Below are 20270 nucleotides of genomic sequence, written 5' to 3'. Positions count from 1 at the left end.
GACTTTTTTAATATAAACGCCCTGCCTGATACATCTTCCAGCTTGCTATGGGATACCCACAAAGCCTTCATGAGAGGACAACTTATCAGTCTGGGCTCCCATGCAAAAAAACTAAGGTCGGCTCAAATCGACACTCTACTACTCCACATAAAAAAATTGGAAACCCGACATAATCTGAAACTCATCTAAGTGAACTCACTAGACTCCGCTCTGAATTAAAAAACCTTTTGAACAATACTTCAGCTAAATACTTCTGTGGCGAAAGCCACTTCGCCACAGTGTTTTGGAGCGGGCTGTTTGCCCGCCTCCTGCCCCAGGATTATGACCCACACTAACTTTGAAGGAGAAGATAGACCGGCCACACAGCTGTGGAACTGTTTTGGGCAGAAAAGCCATGCTTGCGGCCGGCCAAATGTGACTTCCATGGAATTCGGGAACCCCTGCTCAGATCTGGGTGATTTTTGGATATGTTGTTCACCCAGCTCAGAGCTATCCATGGATGTATAAATTATGGGGATATGTGGGGTTTTGGGGCGTTTTCTGTGTTTGGGGGAAAAATGTGTGTTTTCTGCATGTGAGTGATTAAGTTAGCCCATTACGTTTGATAATTGTATTTTGTGGATTGCGTCTCTGTGTTAGTTAATTGCGTCACAGACAATGCTCATTGTATTTTGTTGATTGTGTTACAGACAGAGGGAAGGGGATTTTGTGTACAAATTGCTGGGAAGGTTCAATACTGTAAATGCATGTGATTGGCTAAAATATAAACTGTCACAGCCTTTTACAAGGGCCCCAGGGGGAGTGTCCCTTGCTAGGAGACCTGCATAAAAGGCTGGAAAATAACCCATTAAAGAGCTCTGCTTGACCTCAAAACGAAGTGTCGTCTCGTTCTTGGGGGAATTGGATTGTATGCTGATTGCCAGGAGTGTAAGCCGATTGTATGCTTTTCCTGTTCCGCGGTTTCCAGGATTCGTGTAGTTTGCAGTTCGGCAGACTGGTGCTTGCAGTAGCTGCCTGTGCATGGAAAGGAGGATATCGTCTGAACGGAGTTGTGTGCTGAACGGTCCGCTACAATTGGTGGCAAGCAACGGGATCATTCTCACGGCCCAGAAGGACAGCTACAAGGCAACACCAGTTCCTGGATTACAAACTGAGGGCAACGCTAGTACCCGTACAGCGCCCCTATCTACAAAGGAACCTAAATCAGCAGAGCAAGCATGGAGCCCTGCTACACTCAGGAGGAGTTTGATAGAGAGGTTAATTGGGTGCTGTCTCTCTTGGGACCCAACCCTGCGGAGGGCCTCGTGCAGATCGTGAAGTGGAGGATCAGAGAGTACCTGCAGGCCATGGCAGCGGTAGACAGGGGGGAGATACCCCAGCAGCCGAGCAAGTTCCCGGGAGCTGAAGATGCCGTCCTTGCTCCCCAGCGGCAGTGTGAGTTACAGGGAGATGAAGGTGCCGTCCTACCTCCCCAACAGCCGAGTATTGTATTGGGAGCAGAGACAACCGGTCTCTCTCTCCAGCGGCAGTGTGTACCCTTAGGAGAGAAGACAGTTGGTCCCTCTCCACAGCAGCCAAGTGATCCACAGGGAGCTGAAGGTGCTGGCCTTCCTCCCCAGCGGCAGTGTGTCCTGCAGGGAGCAGAGATAGTTGGTCTCTCTCCCCAGCAGCCAAGTGATCCACAGGGAGCTGAAGGTATCGTCCTTCCTCCCCAGCGGCAGTGTGTCCTGCAGGGAGCAGAGATAGTTGGTCTCTCTCCCCAGCAGCCAAGTGAGTCCCAGGGAGCTGAAGGTGCCGTCCTGACTCCCCAGCGCCAGTGTGTATTCATGGGAGAAGAGACAGTCGGTCCTCTCCCCCAACAGGGACCAGAAGTACCGGAGGTCGCGGACCTCATAGACTGGTCCTGGGAGGACTCCCAGCAGGCAAGGGGAGATGGGACCGAAGTCTCTCTACCAGCCCTACAGGGATGCTGGGCAGTCGGCCCAGATCTCCAGCGGCAGTGTGAGTACCAGGAGGAGGAGGTAAGCCATCCCTACCCTCCACAGCTGACCCCTACCGAGGTACTGAGGTCAGTAGAGGAGCCGTTAGCTTCCTCTGACCCCCTCCCAGCAGAAGAGCTGGCATCTGGGCAGAGCGCCGCTGGCCTCTGCCCTAACTTTCCCTTTGTCACCGGGCAGGACTATACCCCGATTGCTCCAGCGGAAGTGCTGGCAACTGGGCAGAGCACAGTTGGCCTCTGCCCTTCTTTGTCCCCTTGTCCCAGGCTTGTCTACCTGCAGGTCCCCCCAGCTGAAGCGCTGGCACCAGGGCAGAGTACCGCCGGTCTCTGCTCACTCAGCGACCCACAAAGCCAAGAGACCAGTGCCCAACACAGCCATGTTGAAGCCATGGGACCGAAACAAGCTACAAAATTCCCCGGGTGCAGTAACCAAGTGTTGGGGGGGGACTGCACTGCAGATTGTATATTATTGTGGGGGGGCTGCCTTATTGATTGTAATTTACTGTGGGTGGGTGACTCGACTAACTCAGGCACTGACCGACAGAAGGTCAGCTACCTGGTTAGTCTCCCCCCGAATGGGAAGATATGTGGCGAAAGCCACTTCGCCACGGTGTTTTGGAGCGGGCTGTTTGCCCGCCTCCTGCCCCAGGATTATGGCCCACACTAACTTTGAAGGAGAAGATAGACCGGCCGCACAGCTTAAATCTGTGGAACTGTTTTGGGCAGAAAAGCCATGCTTGCGGCCGGCCAAATGTGACTTCCATGGAATTCGGGAACCCCTGCTCAGATCTGGGTGATTTTTGGATATGTTGTTCACCCAGATCAGAGCTATCCATGGATGTATAAATTATGGGGATATGTGGGGTTTTGGGGCATTTTCTGTGTTTGGGGGAAAAATGTGTGTTTTCTGCATGTGAGTGATTAAGTTAGCCCATTACGTTTGATAATTGTATTTTGTGGATTGCGTCTCTGTGTTAGTTAATTGCGTCACAGACAATGCTCATTGTATTTTGTTGATTGTGTTACAGACAGAGGGAAGGGGATTTTGTGTACAATTGCTGGGAAGGTTCAATACTGTAAATGCATGTGATTGGCTAAAATATAAACTGTCACAGCCTTTTACAAGGGCCCCAGGGGGAGTGTCCCTTGCTAGGAGACCTGCATAAAAGGCTGGAAAATAACCCATTAAAGAGCTCTGCTTGACCTCAAAACGAAGTGTCGTCTCGTTCTTGGGGGAATTGGATTGTATGCTGATTGCCAGGAGTGTAAGCCGATTGTATGCTTTTCCTGTTCCGCGGTTTCCAGGATTCGTGTAGTTTGCAGTTCGGCAGACTGGTGCTTGCAGTAGCTGCCTGTGCATGGAAAGGAGGATATCGTCTGAACAGAGTTGTGTGCTGAACGGTCCGCTACAACTTCCTCAATTCCCAATTTAAGTTCTTTGCCCACGGGGACAAAGCCTCAAGATTTATGATGAACAGGATAAAACAGAGGAGAGTTCATAATCATATAGACAAATTACATACTAATAAAGGGGATATTGTTACCAGAACAGAGGAGATAGCTGCTCAGTTCCAAAATTTCTACCACTCCTTATATAATATTCCTAAAGACACATCCCAATCTAGGAATCCTCCACACCAGGACATGGTCCAAACATTTCTCCAGTCTATATCCCTTCCTTCTTTAAACCATTCTCAAATACTCTCCCTTGAATCTCCCTTCACACTTACAGAAGTAAAAGTCGCCATACAACAATTACCCAAAAACAAAGCCCCCGGGCCCGATGGTCTAACGGCGATATACTATCGCACTTTCAAGGATCTTTTAGCTCCTCACCTAACCTCACTCTTTAACCAATCCCTGAAGGGAACTTCCCAAACCCGGCAAAGACCCTTCTTATTGCGAAAACTATCGCCCCATCTCCCTTCTTAATCTAGATCTTAAAGGGAACCTGTCACCGGAATTTTTTGTAAAGAGCTGAGGACATGGACTGCTAGATTGCCGCTAGCACATCCGCATTACCCAATCCCCATAGCTCTGTGTGCTTTTATTGTGTAAAAAAAACGATTTGATACATATGCAAATTAACCTGAGATGAGTTCTGTCCCTGGCTCATCTCACATACAGGACTCATCTCAGGTTAATTTGCATATGTAGCAAATTATTTTTTTTACACAATAAAAGCACACAGAGCTATGGGGACTGGGTATTGCAGATGTGCTAGCGGCGGTCTAGCAACCCATGTCCTCAGCTCTATACTCAAAATCCAGGTGACAGGTTCCCTTTAAGTTAATGGCCAAAATTCTCGCTAATAGATTATCCCCGCTTTTACCCATCTTGGTACATAAAGACCAAACAGGTTTTGTATCCGGTAGGGAAGGTAAGGATAATTCAACTAGAATCTTAAACGCCATTTTTTATGCTAAAAATAATTCATCCCCTCTAGTCATTGTCAGCACTGATGCCGAAAAGGCGTTTGATAGGGTCAACTGGGACTTTATACGTCTCGTATTGGGGAAATTTGGCCTCCCTAACTCCTTCATACAAGCAATCTTTTCTATGTACCTAAACGCTTCGGCATCGGTGCTGGTAAACGACACATTCTCCCCCCCATTCCCCATCAAGAACGGTACGCGCCAAGGTTGTCCATTGTCCCACCTGATATTTGTTCTAACCATGGAACCCCTCCTTCAATCCATCCGTCAAGACCCCCTGATCAAGGGAGTTGACTTAGGAGGCCACAAACACAAAGCTGCTGCCTTTGCAGATGACCTCTTACTCATTATCACCAATCCCTCTTCTTCCCTTCCCCGTATCTACGACCATTTAGAGAAATTTAGTCCTCTGTCCAATTTTAAAATGAATATGAAAAAATCCTAAGGTCTAGCTATAGGTCTGCCCCCACAAACCAGAAATAAACTCGCTCATATCTCACCTTTCAACTGGGACTCACCCACAATCACATATTTAGGTATCAAAATCGGCCCGGACCTTTCCAAATTATTCAACCTTAATTATTCTCCCCTATTACAAACCATACAAACACAAATTGATAATCCTTACTTCTCAACTCTATCATGGTTTGGTCGTAAAAACCTTTTTACATCCCTGGTTTTACCGAAACTGAACTATATACAACAAGTCTTACCCCTCCCTATTCCTATCTCCTACTTCCAATCTATCAATAAAGAAATTTGAGACTACATCTGGAATAAAAGAAAGCATGCATCAGTCTCCACACCCTCCATAGGCCTAAATCCGCAGGCGGTATTAACCTCCCTGATTTAAAGGCCTATAATATGGCCATTCTATTGTCAAGAGTGGTAGATTGGTTTAGGGAAACCCCTTACAAATCTTGGGTAGGGATGGAATCTGCTCTATTCCATTCTTCATTTAGAACCCTATTGGTCCGCTCTGCACAACTCCGCCCGACTCATATACAGCAAAATCTTAACATTAAAACCACTCTAGACGCATGGAATGTGTTCCAAAAATCAGCTCTAACCGTTCCTTTGCCCTCCCCCCTCATCCAAATAAGAGACATAATATCTATGGCCCCGATGGAGTTGATGCAAAGTCTTCCACTCTCAATCAGAAAGTCCACAATTCCAGTAATATCCCTTTTTGACGAAGATGGAAATGTAAAAGACCGAAACAGTATTCAAAACTTATTCCCTACACCCACTCCTTCCATATTTTTTATAATTTTCCTGCAATCCTTTGTTTCTGACAATATCCGATATAGTGACCTGCTTAGACCCCTAACTCGGTTTGAGGGTCTCATCTATACTAATCCTCCTCCCCGGAAAATCATCTCCCTTTTCTATAGGAAACTTACCTCTCCTGTGGATATGCCTAAACCATCCTTTATTGGCTCTTGGGAGAGGGACCTGGGTTCACCGTTCACCTTAGAAGATCAGCATTGCCTATATATAGAACCCCACTCTTCTTCTAGATGCGTTAGGATCCAGGAGAATGGGTATAAAGTCACAAGGTGGTATAAACACCAGACTTAACTTGGTTTCTCATCTTCGAATTCTGACGTTTGCTGGAGATGTGAGGCTGATAAAGGGTCGTTTTACCACATTTGGTGGACATGCCCACTAATTAACATTTGGTGGTCCAAAATCTTCACGATCTGTAACTCAATCTGCAGTACACTTCTACCCCTTGTCCCAAGTTTGCTCTCTTGGGTCTACATTCTGACCCTCTCTGCCCCATACCGCTTAAATTATTCAAGAAATTATTGTCAGCTGCCCGATTATTAGTACCTAGATATTGGTTGACCCGCAACCCTCCCCCAATTGATCATTGGTTTAATAAAATTGACTCCATCTATAGGTTCGAGGAAATGTCTGCATAGGAAAATAACTCCTATAGCCGTTTCAGCTCCTTGTGGAAACCCTGGCAAGATTTTAGGAAGTCATCTTTGTGACCCAACTCATTCGGAGATGTAACCCGTGTGATGTATTATGTAACCTGATGTATTGTGCAGTGTCCCTCATGTTTTCTGTTCTATTTTTATTATGTATTATTCATTATGATCATTTATCAACGATGTCTACAATGTCGAATGTAAGGTGATATTGTGTGACACATATAAGTGTCCGTAACCATCTGATTGATTATTCGCTATCTTTGGTGTTATTTTAAAACAAAAAACAATAAAAATATTTACAAAAAAAAAAAAATATGCTGCAAGCAGCGTTTTGGTGTCCGCCTCCAGAGCGGAATAGAGGCAGAATGGAGCCAAACTGATGCATTCTGAATGGATCCGCATCCATTCAGAATGCATTGGGGCTAAACTGATTCGTTTGGAGCCGCTTGTGAGACCCTTGAAACGGATCTCACAGGCGGACCCAGAAACAGCAGTGTGAAAGTAGCCTAAGACGTTCCATATCAGCTGGTGGTGCTGGTTGTTGTGGCGTGCTGACAAAGCTTTTCCACATTTCGGCCATGCTAATCCTGCCTTCTGACGTGCTGGCAGTGCCCCAGCTGCATTGGCGACCTGTTCCTCGTCCTCTGCCTTCGCCTTGTGCTTCCACTGTGCCCCCACGGTCAGGTGGGAATGCCACCAGCAGCGCGTCTACCAGCGTGCGCTTGTACTCGCGCATCTTACGATCGCGCTCCAGTGAGGGAATTAAGGACGGTACGTTGTCCTTGTAACGAGGATCTAGCAGTGTGGCCATCCAGTAATCAGTGCAAGTTAGAATGTGGGCAACTCGGCGGTCGTTGCGGAGACACTGCAGCATATAATCGCTCATGTGTACCAGGCTGCCCAGAGGCAAAGAAAAGATGTCCTCTGTGGGAGGTGTATCGTCTGTGTCCTCTGTATCCCCCCAACCACGCACCAGGGATGGCCATGAGCTGGTCTGGGTGCCACCCTGCTGTGAACATGGTTCCTCCTCCTCCATATCCTCTTCCTCCTCATCCTCCACCTCCTCATCCTCCAGAACTGTGCCCTGGCTGGACAATTGTGTACCTGGCGTTTGTGGGTGCAGGAACCAACCCTCGGAGCCACTTGTGAATGACTGGCTGGAAACCCTACGAAATGATCCCTCTTCCTCCTCCTCCTGTGCCACACCCTCTTCCATCATAACCAGCAGCGTTTTTTCAAGGAGGCATAGAAGTGGGATAGTTACGCTGAGAACGGCGTTATCGGCACTGGCAATGTTGGTGGAGTACTCGAAACAGAGCTACAAGGAACACAGGTCTCGCATGGAGGCCCAGTCATTGGTGGTGAAGTGGTGCTGTTCCGCAGAGCGACTCACCCGTGCGTGCTGCAGCTGAAATTCCACTATCACCTGCTGCTGCTCGCACAGTCTGGCCAGCATGTGCAAGGTGGAGTTCCACCTTGTGGGCTTGTCGCATATGAGGCGGTAAGCGGGAAGGCCGAAGTTACGCTGCAGCGCTGACAGGCGAGCAGCAGCAGGGTGAGAATGCCAAAAGCGCGCACAGACGGCCCACACTTTATGCAGCAGCTCTGACATATCGGGGTAATTTTTAAGGAATCTCTGCACCACCAAATTCAGCACATGCGCCAGGCAAGGGATGTGCGTCAAACCGGCTAGTCCCAGGGCTGCTATGAGATTTCGTCAATTTATTGCAAACCATCAGGCCGGGCTTGAGGCTCACTGGCACCAACCACTCATCGGTCTATTGTTCAAGGCCCGTCCACAGCTCCTGCACGGTGTGGGGTTTGTCCCCCAAACAGGTAAGTTTTAAAACTGCCTGCTGTCATTTACTCCTGGCTGTGCTGAAGTTGGTAATGAAGATGTTACGCTGACCGGAGGAGGAGCTGGTAGAGGATGAGGAAGCAGAGTAGGAGAAGGAAGCAACAGGAGGCAAACTGAAGCGCCCTGCAATCCTCGGTGGTGGAAGGACATGCCCCAAATTGCTATCCGCCTTAGGCCCAGCCGCCACTGCATTTATCCAGTGTGCTGTTATGAAGATATAACGTCCCTGACCGTGCTTACTGGTCCACGTATCCGTAGTGAGGTGCACCTTGCCACAGATGGCATTGCGCAGTGCACACCTGATTTTTTCCCCTACTTGGTTGTGCAGGGAAGGGATGGCTCGCCTGGAAAAGTAGTGGCGGATGGGCACGACGTACTGTGGGACAGTCACCACAGTAAGGCCTTTAAAACTATCCGTCTCCATCAGACGGAATGACAGCATTTCAAAGGCCAGTAATTTAGAAATGCTGGCATTCAGTGCTAGGGATCGCGGGTGGGTAGGGGGGTACTTCCTCTTCCTCTCCAGTGTTTGGGAGATGGAGAAGCTGAACGCTTCTGTGGGACATTGTGGAGATGCTTGGTGACACAGGTGGTGGTGTTGCTGGAAGATCCTCTGTTTGCGGGGTGGCAGGTGGCACTGTCACTCCAGAGGTGAATGAAGAGGCTGAGACTGTAGCAGAAGAGGAAGCAGGAGGAGCCAGAGACCTTTTTTGGTTTTTAAGGTGTCTACTCCACTGCAGCTCGTGCTTAGCACTTAAATGCCTGGTCATGAAGGTTGTGCTCAGGTTGAGAACGTTTATGCCTCGCTTCAGGCTCTGATTGCACAGCGTGCAAACCACTCATGTCTTGTCATCAGCACATTGTCTGAAGAACTGCCACGCCAGGGAACTCCTTGGAGATGGCTTTGGTGTGCTCGGTCCCTTGCTGCGGTGGGCGTACTGTCTAGAGGACGGCCGCTCCGCTTTTGCACCCTGCTCCCTCTTCTGCTGTGCTGGTGGCTCTATGCGACCACCGTCTCTTCCTCCGAACTACATAAGTCACTCGCATGACTTGGATTCCATGTGGGGTCGAGGACCTCATCGTCCTCCACATCATCTTCCACCCAGTCTTCACCTCTGCACTCCTTGTCGGTCTGCACACTTTCGAATGCCCCTGCAGTTGGCACCTGTGTTTCGTCTTCATCCGAGACGTGCTGCGATGGTTCTCCCATGTTCTCATCTTAAAAGATAAGTGGTTGGGCATCGGTGCACTCAATCTCTTCCACTTCTGGGGCAGGGCTAGGTGGATGGCCCTGGGAAACCCTGCTAACAGAATCATCAAAAAGCAGAAGAGACTGCTGCATGACTTGGGGCTCAGACTGCTTGGCTGATTTGCAAGGGGGTGAGGTGAAAGACTGATGGACATGGGCTGCAGGTGCCAACTCTGATCTTTCAGCAGGAGACTGGGTAGAAGGCAATGTGAAGGAACTGGAGCCACTGTCGGAAACCCAATCTACAATCACCTGTACTTGTTCAGGCCTCACCATTCGTAGAGCCGCATTAGGCTCGACTAAATGCCGCTGCAGGTTCTGTCGCCTACTCGCACCTGAGGAAGGGTTTTCACTTGTGTGTGTAGCTGGCACAGATCGACCACGTCCTCTCCCTGCAACAGGAGCTCCACCAGCAGCACCATGACCTAGGCCACGTCCCTTATTTGACGCTCTTCTCATATTTCTCAAATTTAGGATCTTGCCCTAAATGGGTGTTTAATTAATAGTAGAATAGAACGACAGTATGTACAGGGTGTATCTCACACGCCCTGAACCAGACTAGGCCTCAATTAAGTTTTTTTGCCCAAAATGGCTGTATTTCAAATACCTGAATTAAACCCCTGTATTTAAGGGGTGTATCTCACACGCCCTGATCCAGACAAGGCCTCAATTAAATTTGTTTGCCCAAAATGGCTGTATTTCAAATACCTGAATAGAACCTTTGTATACAAAGGGTGTTTCTCACACGCCCTGACCCACACTAGGCCGTAGTTAAAGATTTGTGCCTCAAATGGATGTATTTCAAATAACTGAATATAAACCCTGTATATAAAGGGTGTATCTCACACGCCCTGACCCACACTAGGCCGCAATTAAAGATTTGTGCCCAAAAAGGCTGTATTTCAAATACCGGAATAGAACCACTGTATACAAAGGATGACACAATGACATCTGCAGCAAAGGCTGCCAAATAAACTTTTTTTGCCCAAACGGTTGTTTGTTTAATAACTGAATATGACAGCAGTATATAACCCGGGAATTTCAAACGTCTTGATGCTGCAAGGACGGAAAAATTGTGTATTTTGGGAAAAAAGTGTATTTTTAAAAACCCAGAAAATTATGGCTGTATTTCTAGCTTAAATTGCACACTGATTGTATATTGCCAAAAAAAGTGTGTTTTTTTACTAACAGAATATAAATGCTGTATATAACGTTTGAATTTCACACGTCCAGATGCAGCTAGGGATGTAAAATAGTGTATTTTGCACAAAAAGTGTGTTTTCAAAAACCCAGAAAATTATGGCTGCATTTCTAGCTTAAATTGCACACTGACTTATCCAGATGTTGTATATTGCCAAAAAAGTGTTTTGTTTTTTTTACAGCATGTGAAAGCTGTATATATTAAACTTGCATTTCACACTTGCTGTAAAATAGTGCATTTGGGGGGAAAAAAGGTGTGTTTTGAAAAACCCAGAAAATTATGGCTGTATTTCTAGCTTAAATTGCACACTGACTAATCCTGCAAATGCACCAGATGTTGTATATTGCCAAAAAAGGGTGATTTTTTTACAACCAGATTATTAGTGCAGTTTTCCAAGATTAGATTTCAATGTCACAAAATCTCAGATGCAGTGCTGGTGCACTGAGCTTGCATAAAATGGCTGCCGCCGCCGCCCACCTGGCTAACAGATGGATAAACGTTATTTTTTTTCGGTCACTGGGCTTAGGGCAGGGTAAAAAGATTGTGCACTGCACCCACACAACAAAATGTATGTCAATCGCTGAGTTAGATTCACGTTCTGAACCAAAGATTCTCTCTTATTGTCTCCCTGAAATCAGCCGCATCCTCTCCCTACACTAGTAACAGCAGAGCGACGTGCAGTGCTACGTGACTCCAGCTTATATAGAGGCTGGATCACATTCTGCACTGGCCAATCACAGCCATGCCATTAGTAGGCATGGCTGTGATGGCTTCTAAGGGCACAGAGTTAAACGCTTGTTGATTGGCTGTTCTGCAGCCTTTCAAAAAGCGCAGAGAAATCGCCGAATACCGACCCTGAACTTTTACTGAAATGTTCAGGTCCAGGGTCCAAAAATCCTAAAGTTCAGTACGAACCCGAACTTTACAGTTCGGGTTCGCTATTTACAATTTATTATAAAATACATTTTAGGAATGTACAGTTAAAATAGCCGTTTCTATGCTTTGGTGGTGTGTAGTGTTAGACAATTCTTAGTCCACAAAGTGCCGCAAAGCCGAATTTCCTCGTGCTTTGTGGTAGCAAATCGATTTAAAAAAAAAACATACTTACCTCATTTAATTGCTTGCGACGAGCCGCCGGTATCTTGCTTGAAGATCTTGCGAGAAATTACTTTGTGTGGTGACGTTGACTAACATGATGACGTCATCACAGGTTGCGCGAGATTTTGCGCCAAATCTTCAATCACGATGGTGGCGTCCCTCTCGTCGCAAGCAAATGGATGAGGTATGATATATATTTATTTTTTTACACTTACATTACATTTTACACTATTTTTACACTTGCATTATCAGCAGCCGCGATCAGCTATAAAAGCAGCACCCGAGGGGTACAATGACGGGGAGCTGCGCAATCACCGATACCTGTCATTGCACCCACTACTCACAAAGAAATGTACTTCCTGACGACGTAATTCGTCACAAAGCAGATTTTATTCGTAAAATTCTGCAAAGCAGGCGAATAGAACTTTCCAATACTTCGCTCATCTCTAGTAGTGTAATAAACTCTCCATCTCCACTCTACACCTTCATACTGTATCTCAATATGTCCATCCAAGAGCTTCCCTGCTCTTTGATGGAGAAGCTGAGATCAGTGGAAGTGTCTACCAAAGCACAGCGTGTAAACGATAGACTGAGAAGCTGGTGAGCATTTTACACAAATGAAGAGTGGACAGTGAATTAGAGGAGTTGCACCATAAACATGAAAAAGGTGGGCACTAGGTATTTTACCAAAACATTTATTGCGAAAAGTTTATTGTGAACTGGAAGGATTATTTTAAATGTAAAAAGTATTAATAAAAGAAGCTATAAATAAATATTCCTTTTTTCCAGAAAGACACAGTTGACTTGTTTGCAGACGAACTGAATTCTGTGCTTGATATAAAGGGACATAAAAACATTTCTTCAAGGATTTTTGTTGAACAGTCTATCCGAGATGTGATGTCCGAGGCCCAGCAATGGTAAATATTGAATAGCTTGAAACATGCAAACATGCAGATTTTTTTATAGCACTTTTAGGCTTGTTTTTTTTTCTATTGAACAAGAAGCAATGTGTACAAGATAATATCTACTGTATGTCTCAACATAAGTCATAAATACATCACAAAATAACATGTTCATACAGTATACAATATATACAATCAGCAGGCATATGGACACCAACTAAATAATGAAAGAACTGACCTACATACTGTAAGAAACTGTATTATGTAAGGACATCTCTTATCCATTAACTGTTTAAGAGGTTTCCAGGTAATTAAACCCCCCTACACACACAACCTCATTTATACCTCACAGTGAATGCTGTAGGGAATAAATGCCAAAACAATGTGGAAATTGCTGTTTCTTTAATTCCCCCCCCCCCCCCCCCAAAAAAAAGTTAAATGTCTAATGTTATTTCATATATTACTGTACCCCAAAATGGTCCCTATAAAAATTACAACTCATTCCACAAAATTCCAGGTTTTATACAACTACACAGAATTAAAAATTAAGCTATGACTGCTTGAATGCAAGGAGGAAAAATGATTACTGATGACCTATCCTTAGGATAGGTTATCAATATGAGATTAGTGGGGTTCTGACACCTGGAACCCCCATCGATCAGCTGTTAGAATAGGCCGACTGTGAATGCCCGAGGCTTCTTTCTAGGTCATATGACTGTTGGTCAGTGGGCATCCGTTACAAGGCATCCTTTACTGTCGATCAGCGGGCGCCTGTAACTAGGCCTCCCTTACTGTCCGTCCATAATTGTTGGTCAGTGAACATTCTTTACTGTCCATCAGTTACTGTCTGATCGTAACTGTCTATCGCGGGCGTCCATTATTAGGCGTCAGTGTTCATCCTTAACTGTCACTCAGTGGTCATCTTTTACTGTCCATTAGTGTTGAGCGAATCAAAGTTAATGAAGTGGAATTCGATCTGAATTTAAGGGAAAATTTAATTCGCCATGAATCTGAATTTCCTCCCGCTTCGTGCTAACAAATCAGATGTTTTTTTAAGTGGGTGCCGTACATGTTAGAACTAAAAGTAAGAAGCCCGGTAAAAAGGGATCACCCATAATGCTGCGCAGCCAACCAATTAGCAGATAGCCAGCCCCTGGGATGCCACAGCCCTATAAAAAGCCTCATCCTGCACCGTCTCTGCCATTTTACGGTGAACTGAGCATAGGGACAGATGTGACAAAAACTATGAAAAGTATTTTACAAAGCTTTTAATAGAATAATCTGGAACACAGGACAGATTAGGGACAGTGTAGGGAGAGTTTTCAGACCCTGTAGGGAGAGCATAGGGAGACTGCAGCACAGTGCAGGCTCTGTAAACTGGAAGGATCCATAGGGGATCCATATCAATCCCCTGTGTAGGGCACAGAGCTATCTAATTGAACAGTGCCCACCTTGTTCAATAGATAAGCAATTCTATTAAGCCTGAATTCTAAAATTATGGTGAATAAGCTGTGTAATTTAACTGTTATTTGGGTGCCCACCTTGTTTAATAGATAAGCAATTCTATTACGCGTTGATTCTCAAATTGGGGTGAATAAGCTGTGTAATATAACCGTTAGAGTGGTGACTATCTGATTTCATAGATAAGCAATTTCATTAGGCCTTAATTCTCATATTGGCGTGAATAAACGGTGTAATATAACTGTTGGTGTGGTGTCCACCTGATTTCATAGCTAAATAATTCCATTAGACCTTGATAAATAGTAAATAGTATAATATAACTGTTATAGTGGTTTAAAGTAGTTTTTTTTGTAGTTTTTTTTAATAGTAGTTTTTTTAATTTGCTTGTGGACACTAAAGTCCTGAAATCCCATGTCACGCCTTGCCCTGTGGATGTGCAGAGGTCTGTCAGACTGGCTGCACATGTCTGACTTCTCTGTTTGTTTTGATTTGGGTTTGAGCTGGATCCACCTTCCCTCAGGTGTACTGGATTTCATTGTTAGTGAGGCTATTTCTCCCTCCTTCCCCCAGTGGCCTGTGCGGGTTATAGTTCTTTCCTGGGAGCTTTTGATGTGTGGTGGATTGTCTGCTACAGCTATGCTCAAGATAAGTCCTCTCCGTATTCCCCTTTGTGTGTTTTATCTAGGCCTCTAGGGAGACGCTTGCTTCCTCCTGGTTTGAAGAAGCAGGTTGCCTCTTCCCTTTTCCCTGCTGCTTAGGGTTTGCCCAGGGTGTTTAGGTTTAGGCACAAGGGCATGTGCATATCCACCATAAGGGTATGCACATGGGCACAGCAGTCTAGGGAAAGCTTTTAGGGATCGCTAGGAGGTGACCGTTTTCTCCCTAGTGTCAAGGAACCATGAACCAGACGTACACAAGAGATGAGTGGAAATAAGAAGGCTTTATTGAACATAAAGCTGTAAGGCAAAAGTCCAAACGGATGGCTAAACCGAAGCAGGGTCTTGCGAAACCAGAGATCAGGAACCAGAAGGGTAGTCAGACGAAGCCAGGATCAGGAACCAGCAGGGTAGTCAGACGAGGCCAGGATCAGGAACCAGAAGCAGCAGCAGTCTTAGAAGCATGTGAGCACAGGAGGACCAAGCAAGGAACTGAAGCCACAGACCTCCTATATATATGAGCCAGGCATCCAGCTCCTCCCAGTGGGAAGGAGAAGCCGCAGGGTGGGAGGCTACAAGAAACCCAGAAACCAAGATGGCCGCCAGCACACGTCAAACGAAGGAGAACAGCAGGAAGGTAAGACCATGACAGTACCTCCCCCTCAAGGGCCCCTCCTCCGCGGAGTAAGGAACGGTTTCTGAGGGAAGCGTGCGTGGAAGGCTCGGAGCAAGGCAGGAGCATGGACATCTGCGGAGGGAACCCAGGAACGCTCCTCTGGACCATAACCACGCCAATGGACCAAAAACTGCACCCGGCCGCGGACCAGGCGTGAGTCCAGGATATTGCTCACCTCATACTCCTCACGATTGCCCACTTGGACCGGACGAGGCCGAGGAATTGAGGAAGTGAAACGATTACACACCAGTGGCTTCAACAGGGAGACATGAAACACGTTGGAGATCCGCATGCCAGGAGGAAGCGCAAGGGCATAGGCTACCGGGTTTACCCTGCGAAGCACTTGGAAGGGACCAACAAAGCGAGGCGCCAGCTTGGGAGTGGGCACTCGGAGGTTGAGGTTGCGGGTGGACAACCATACGCGGTCTCCGACCTGGTAGGAAGGAGCGGGCGCTCGTCTGCGATCAGCCTGGAGTCTCTGGCGCTGCGCAGAGACCTCAAGGGACCTCTGGATCTGTACCCAAGAAGCACGTAGGACGGAAAGGTAATCCTCCACAGCCGGAATATCCTGGGGAGAGAATACCTCCGGTAACACGGCAGGTTGGAACCCATAATTGGCCATGAAGGGAGACGTCCCAGAGGAAGAGTTCACCGCCGTGTTCCTGGCAAACTCAGCCCAAGGCAGGAGGTCAACCCAATTGTCTTGGTGATCGAGACATAGCAACGAAGGAATTGCTCCAAGGCCTGATTGGATCGTTCTGCGGCCCCATTGGACTGAGGGTGGTAGGCCGAGGAGAAAGAGAGATGAATCCCCAACTGGGAGCAAAAGGCGCGCCAGAACCTGGACACAAACTGACTCCCCCGATCCGACACAATCTCCTTGGGCAAACCGTGCAACCGGAAGACCTCCCTGGCAAAAATCGAGGCCAACTCTTGTGCAGAGGGTAACTTCTTGAGAGGAACACAGTGGCACATTTTGGAAAACCGATCCACAATCATGAGAATGACCGTATGGCCTCGGGATGCAGGGAGGTCCACAATGAAATCCATCCCCAGGTGTGACCATGGACGCTCCCCGGTGGCTATGGGTTGCAAAAGGCCCAACGGAAGGTGCCGAGGGGACTTACTCTGGGCACAAACGGAGCATGCCGCTACATATGCGGCGATGTCGGAACGTAGAGAAGGCCACCAGAACAGACGTGAAACAGCCCAGGACAGCTGATTCTTTTCAGGATGCCCCGCGGCCTTGGAGTTATGGTAGGTTCGCAACAACCGAGTGCGCAACTCCTCAGGCACAAAACATCTGCCGTTGGGTCTCCCAGAGGGAGCACCAGATTGAGCCGCCAAAATCTGCTCACCCAGGGGAGAGGTCAGGCTGGTGCGAATGGCGGCCAGGATCTGATTCGGAGGTATGACCGAAGTCGGAATCGACTCCTCCCCGGACAGCTCGGAGTACTGCCGTGATAAGGCATCCGCTCTGATGTTCTTGGAACCGGGTAGGTAGGAGACCACGTAATTAAAACGTGACAAGAACAGAGCCCATCTGGCCTGACGTGGTGTCAATCTCTTGGCCTCAGAGAGGTAGGTCAGATTCTTGTGGTCCGTCAGGATGAGAACCGGAACCACCGAGCCCTCGAGCAAGTGCCTCCATTCTTTAAGGGCCTGCACGATGGCCAATAACTCCCTGTCACCAATCTGATAGTTGCACTCCGCGGAAGACAGTTTCCGGGAGTAAAACCCACAAGGAAGCAGAGGACCCTCTGGTGTTCTACGCTGAGACAGCAGGGCGCCTACTCCCGTCTCAGACGCGTCCACCTCGAGGACAAAAGGCAACCCAGGGTTGGGATGCGACAGAATCGGAGCCGACACAAAGGCGGACTTTAGAGCCTCAAAAGCTCGGATGGCCTCGAGCGACCAGACCTGTGGATTACTGCCCTTCCTGGTCAGATCCGTGAGAGGCTTGGCTAGCATGGAAAAGTCCCTGATGAACTTCCGATAATAATTGGCGAAGCCCAAAAAGCGCTGCAGGGCACGAAGACCACTGGGCTGGGGCCACTGTACGACAGCCGAAACCTTCTCAGGGTCCATGGAGAACCCCTCAGCGGAAATGATGTAACCTAAGAAGGTTACCTGGGATCGGTGAAATTCGCATTTCTCAAGCTTACCGAACAGCTTGTTCTCTCGTAACCGTTGCAACACTCGTCTGACATCCAGAATGTGGGCCTCCATGGATTCAGAATATACCAAGATGTCATCCAAATAGACCACCACACACTGCTGCAACAGGTCACGGAAAACATCGTTGATGAATTCCTGGAAGACTGCGGGCGCATTGCACAACCCAAAGGGCATAACCAAGGATTCATAATGACCGGTCCTGGTGTTAAACGCGGTCTTCCACTCATCGCCCGCCTTGATCCTTACCAGGTTATATGCCGCCCTCAGGTCGAGTTTGGTAAAGACCGTGGCCCCTTTGAGGCGATCGAACAGCTCGGAAATCAAGGGTATCGGGTAAGCGTTCTTGATCGTGATGCGATTGAGACCCCTGTTATCGATGCAAGGCCTCAACTCACCGCCCTTCTTTTTCACAAAGAAAAATCCAGCCCCTGCCGGGGACGAGGATTTGCGAATGTGTCCGCGTGAAAGCGCCTCCCTCACGTACTCCTTCATGGCCTCATTCTCCGCTACCGACAGTGGATAGACTTTGCCACGAGGAGGAACGGCACCAGATTGTAACTCTATGGCACAATCGTATGGGCGGTGCGGAGGTAGGGCAACTGCACGCACCTTATCGAATACATCCCGGTACTCCTCGTATTCAGGAGGCAACAGAGAGTCCGAGGAAGTACACAGCAACTTGACCGGCCCATGGATGCAACTAGCCCCACACTGCGGTGACCACGAGAGGATCTCGGCCGATCTCCAATCGAAAGTCGGATTATGCTTCTGGAGCCAGGGGTACCCCAAGACCACCGAGTAGTGTGGAGACGAAATAACCTGGAGACAGACCGACTCTCTGTGAACGGCACCAATGGCCATCCCCACTGGAAGGGTCTCCTGAGTCACGTGTGGCGGCAAAAGGGGTCTGCCGTCTATCGCCTCAAGAGCCAGTGGGGAACCTCGAGGCTGCAGAGGAATGGAATTGGCGGCAGCGAACACACTATCAATGAACAAACCACCAGCACCAGAGTCCACCAACGCCTGGGTAGTCACCGAGCCCCCGACCCAGGAGAGGACAACAGTAATCAGTGGTTTGTCAACACGGGAAACCGGGGACGCGGAGACTCCACCCAAGATCTGCCCCCGACAGGATCTCAGGTGCGAGCGTTTCCCGGACGGTTCGGGCATGCCAACCGAAAATGCCCACCGAGACCACAGTACATGCATCGGCCCTCGCGTCTCCGGAGTACCCTCTCCCCCTCGGACAGGCGAGCAAACCCCAGCTGCATGGGTTCACCCCCAGACAAGTCATCCCCAGGAGGCGTGGGAGGAGAGGGAGGCACGGGTGGGACAGCAAACGTAGACGCCAATCTGTTAGAAGACCTCCGCAGGCTCTCCTTAAAGGAAGGTCTCTCCCTGAGTCTGGTGTCAATCAAAATCAGGAAAGAAATAAGAGACTCGAGCTCCACTGGTAGGTCCTTAGCTGCAACCTCATCCTTCAAGGCATCCGAGAGACCATGAGAGAAAGCAGCGACCAGAGCCTCATTATTCCAGCCCACCTCTGCTGCCAGGGTACGAAACTCAATGGCGTATTCAGCTACGGATCGTGAACCCTGTCTGATGGACATAAGGAGCTTCGCAGCAGAGGCAGCACGAGCCGGCACATCGAATACTTTCCGACGAGAAGCAACAAAACCGGAAAACTCGGCAACCACCGGATTGTTGTTCTCCCATAAAGGGCTGGCCCAGGCCAAGGCCTTGTCCGAGAGCAGCGAGATCAAGAAGCCCACCTTTGATCTCTCAGTAGGAAAGGCATGTGGCAGCAACTCAAAATAAATGCCCACCTGGTTAAGGAAACCTCGGCACTGAGTTGGCTCTCCCCCAAAGCGCTGTGGAAGGGGGGCAGAACCGGTCATACCCCGAAACACCGCAGGCGCAGCAACAGGTGTCGGGGTAGACTCTGGCACAACAACCGGAGCGGCAGTAGGAGCGGGCCCAGGAGCGACAACCGACCCATCGGCAACGGAAGCTAAATGAGCCGTGCGTTCAAGCAGGGTTTGCAACGCCACAGCGAACCGACCCAACAGGTGATCCTGCTGATCAAGTCTGGCAACCAGCGTAGGTAGCGAGGATGGCCCTGTACCGTCAGAATTCATGGCTTGGTCCTAATGTCAAGGAACCATGAACCAGACGTACACAAGAGATGAGTGGAAATAAGAAGGCTTTATTGAACATAAAGCTGTAAGGCAAAAGTCCAAACGGATGGCTAAACCGAAGCAGGGTCTTGCGAAACCAGAGATCAGGAACCAGAAGGGTAGTCAGACGAAGCCAGGATCAGGAACCAGCAGGGTAGTCAGACGAGGCCAGGATCAGGAAGCAGAAGCAGCAGCAGTCTTAGAAGCATGTGAGCACAGGAGGACCAAGCAAGGAACTGAAGCCACAGACCTCCTATATATATGAGCCAGGCATCCAGCTCCTCCCAGTGGGAAGGAGAAGCCGCAGGGTGGGAGGCTACAAGAAACCCAGAAACCAAGATGGCCGCCAGCACATGTCAAACGAAGGAGAACAGCAGGTAGGTAAGACCATGACACCTAGCTTTTGGGCCTATTCGTTTGTTCTGTTTGTTTTGCTG

The 20270-nt window shown here is 48.3% G+C and overlaps 1 protein-coding gene across 1 annotated transcript in view; it reads left to right on the top strand.

The window, feature by feature from the left end:
- LOC122922503 overlaps window positions 1–12700 on the top strand; it is a gene marked incomplete at its 3' end in the record, with an annotated part of 439559 nt that extends 426859 nt beyond the window's left edge. Inside the window, exon 19 of the mRNA XM_044273117.1 lies at window positions 12573–12700. Coding sequence (XP_044129052.1) covers window positions 12573–12700 — 128 coding nt within the window. The remainder of the gene's footprint in view (window positions 1–12572) is intronic.
- Between the last annotated feature and the right edge of the window lie 7570 nt (window positions 12701–20270).

Source organism: Bufo gargarizans, unplaced genomic scaffold (assembly GCF_014858855.1).
Source record: "Bufo gargarizans isolate SCDJY-AF-19 unplaced genomic scaffold, ASM1485885v1 fragScaff_scaffold_39_pilon, whole genome shotgun sequence".
NCBI lineage: Eukaryota > Metazoa > Chordata > Amphibia > Anura > Bufonidae > Bufo > Bufo gargarizans.
Note: the sequence above shows the minus strand (reverse complement) of the source record. Positions and strands in the feature narration are given on the sequence as shown.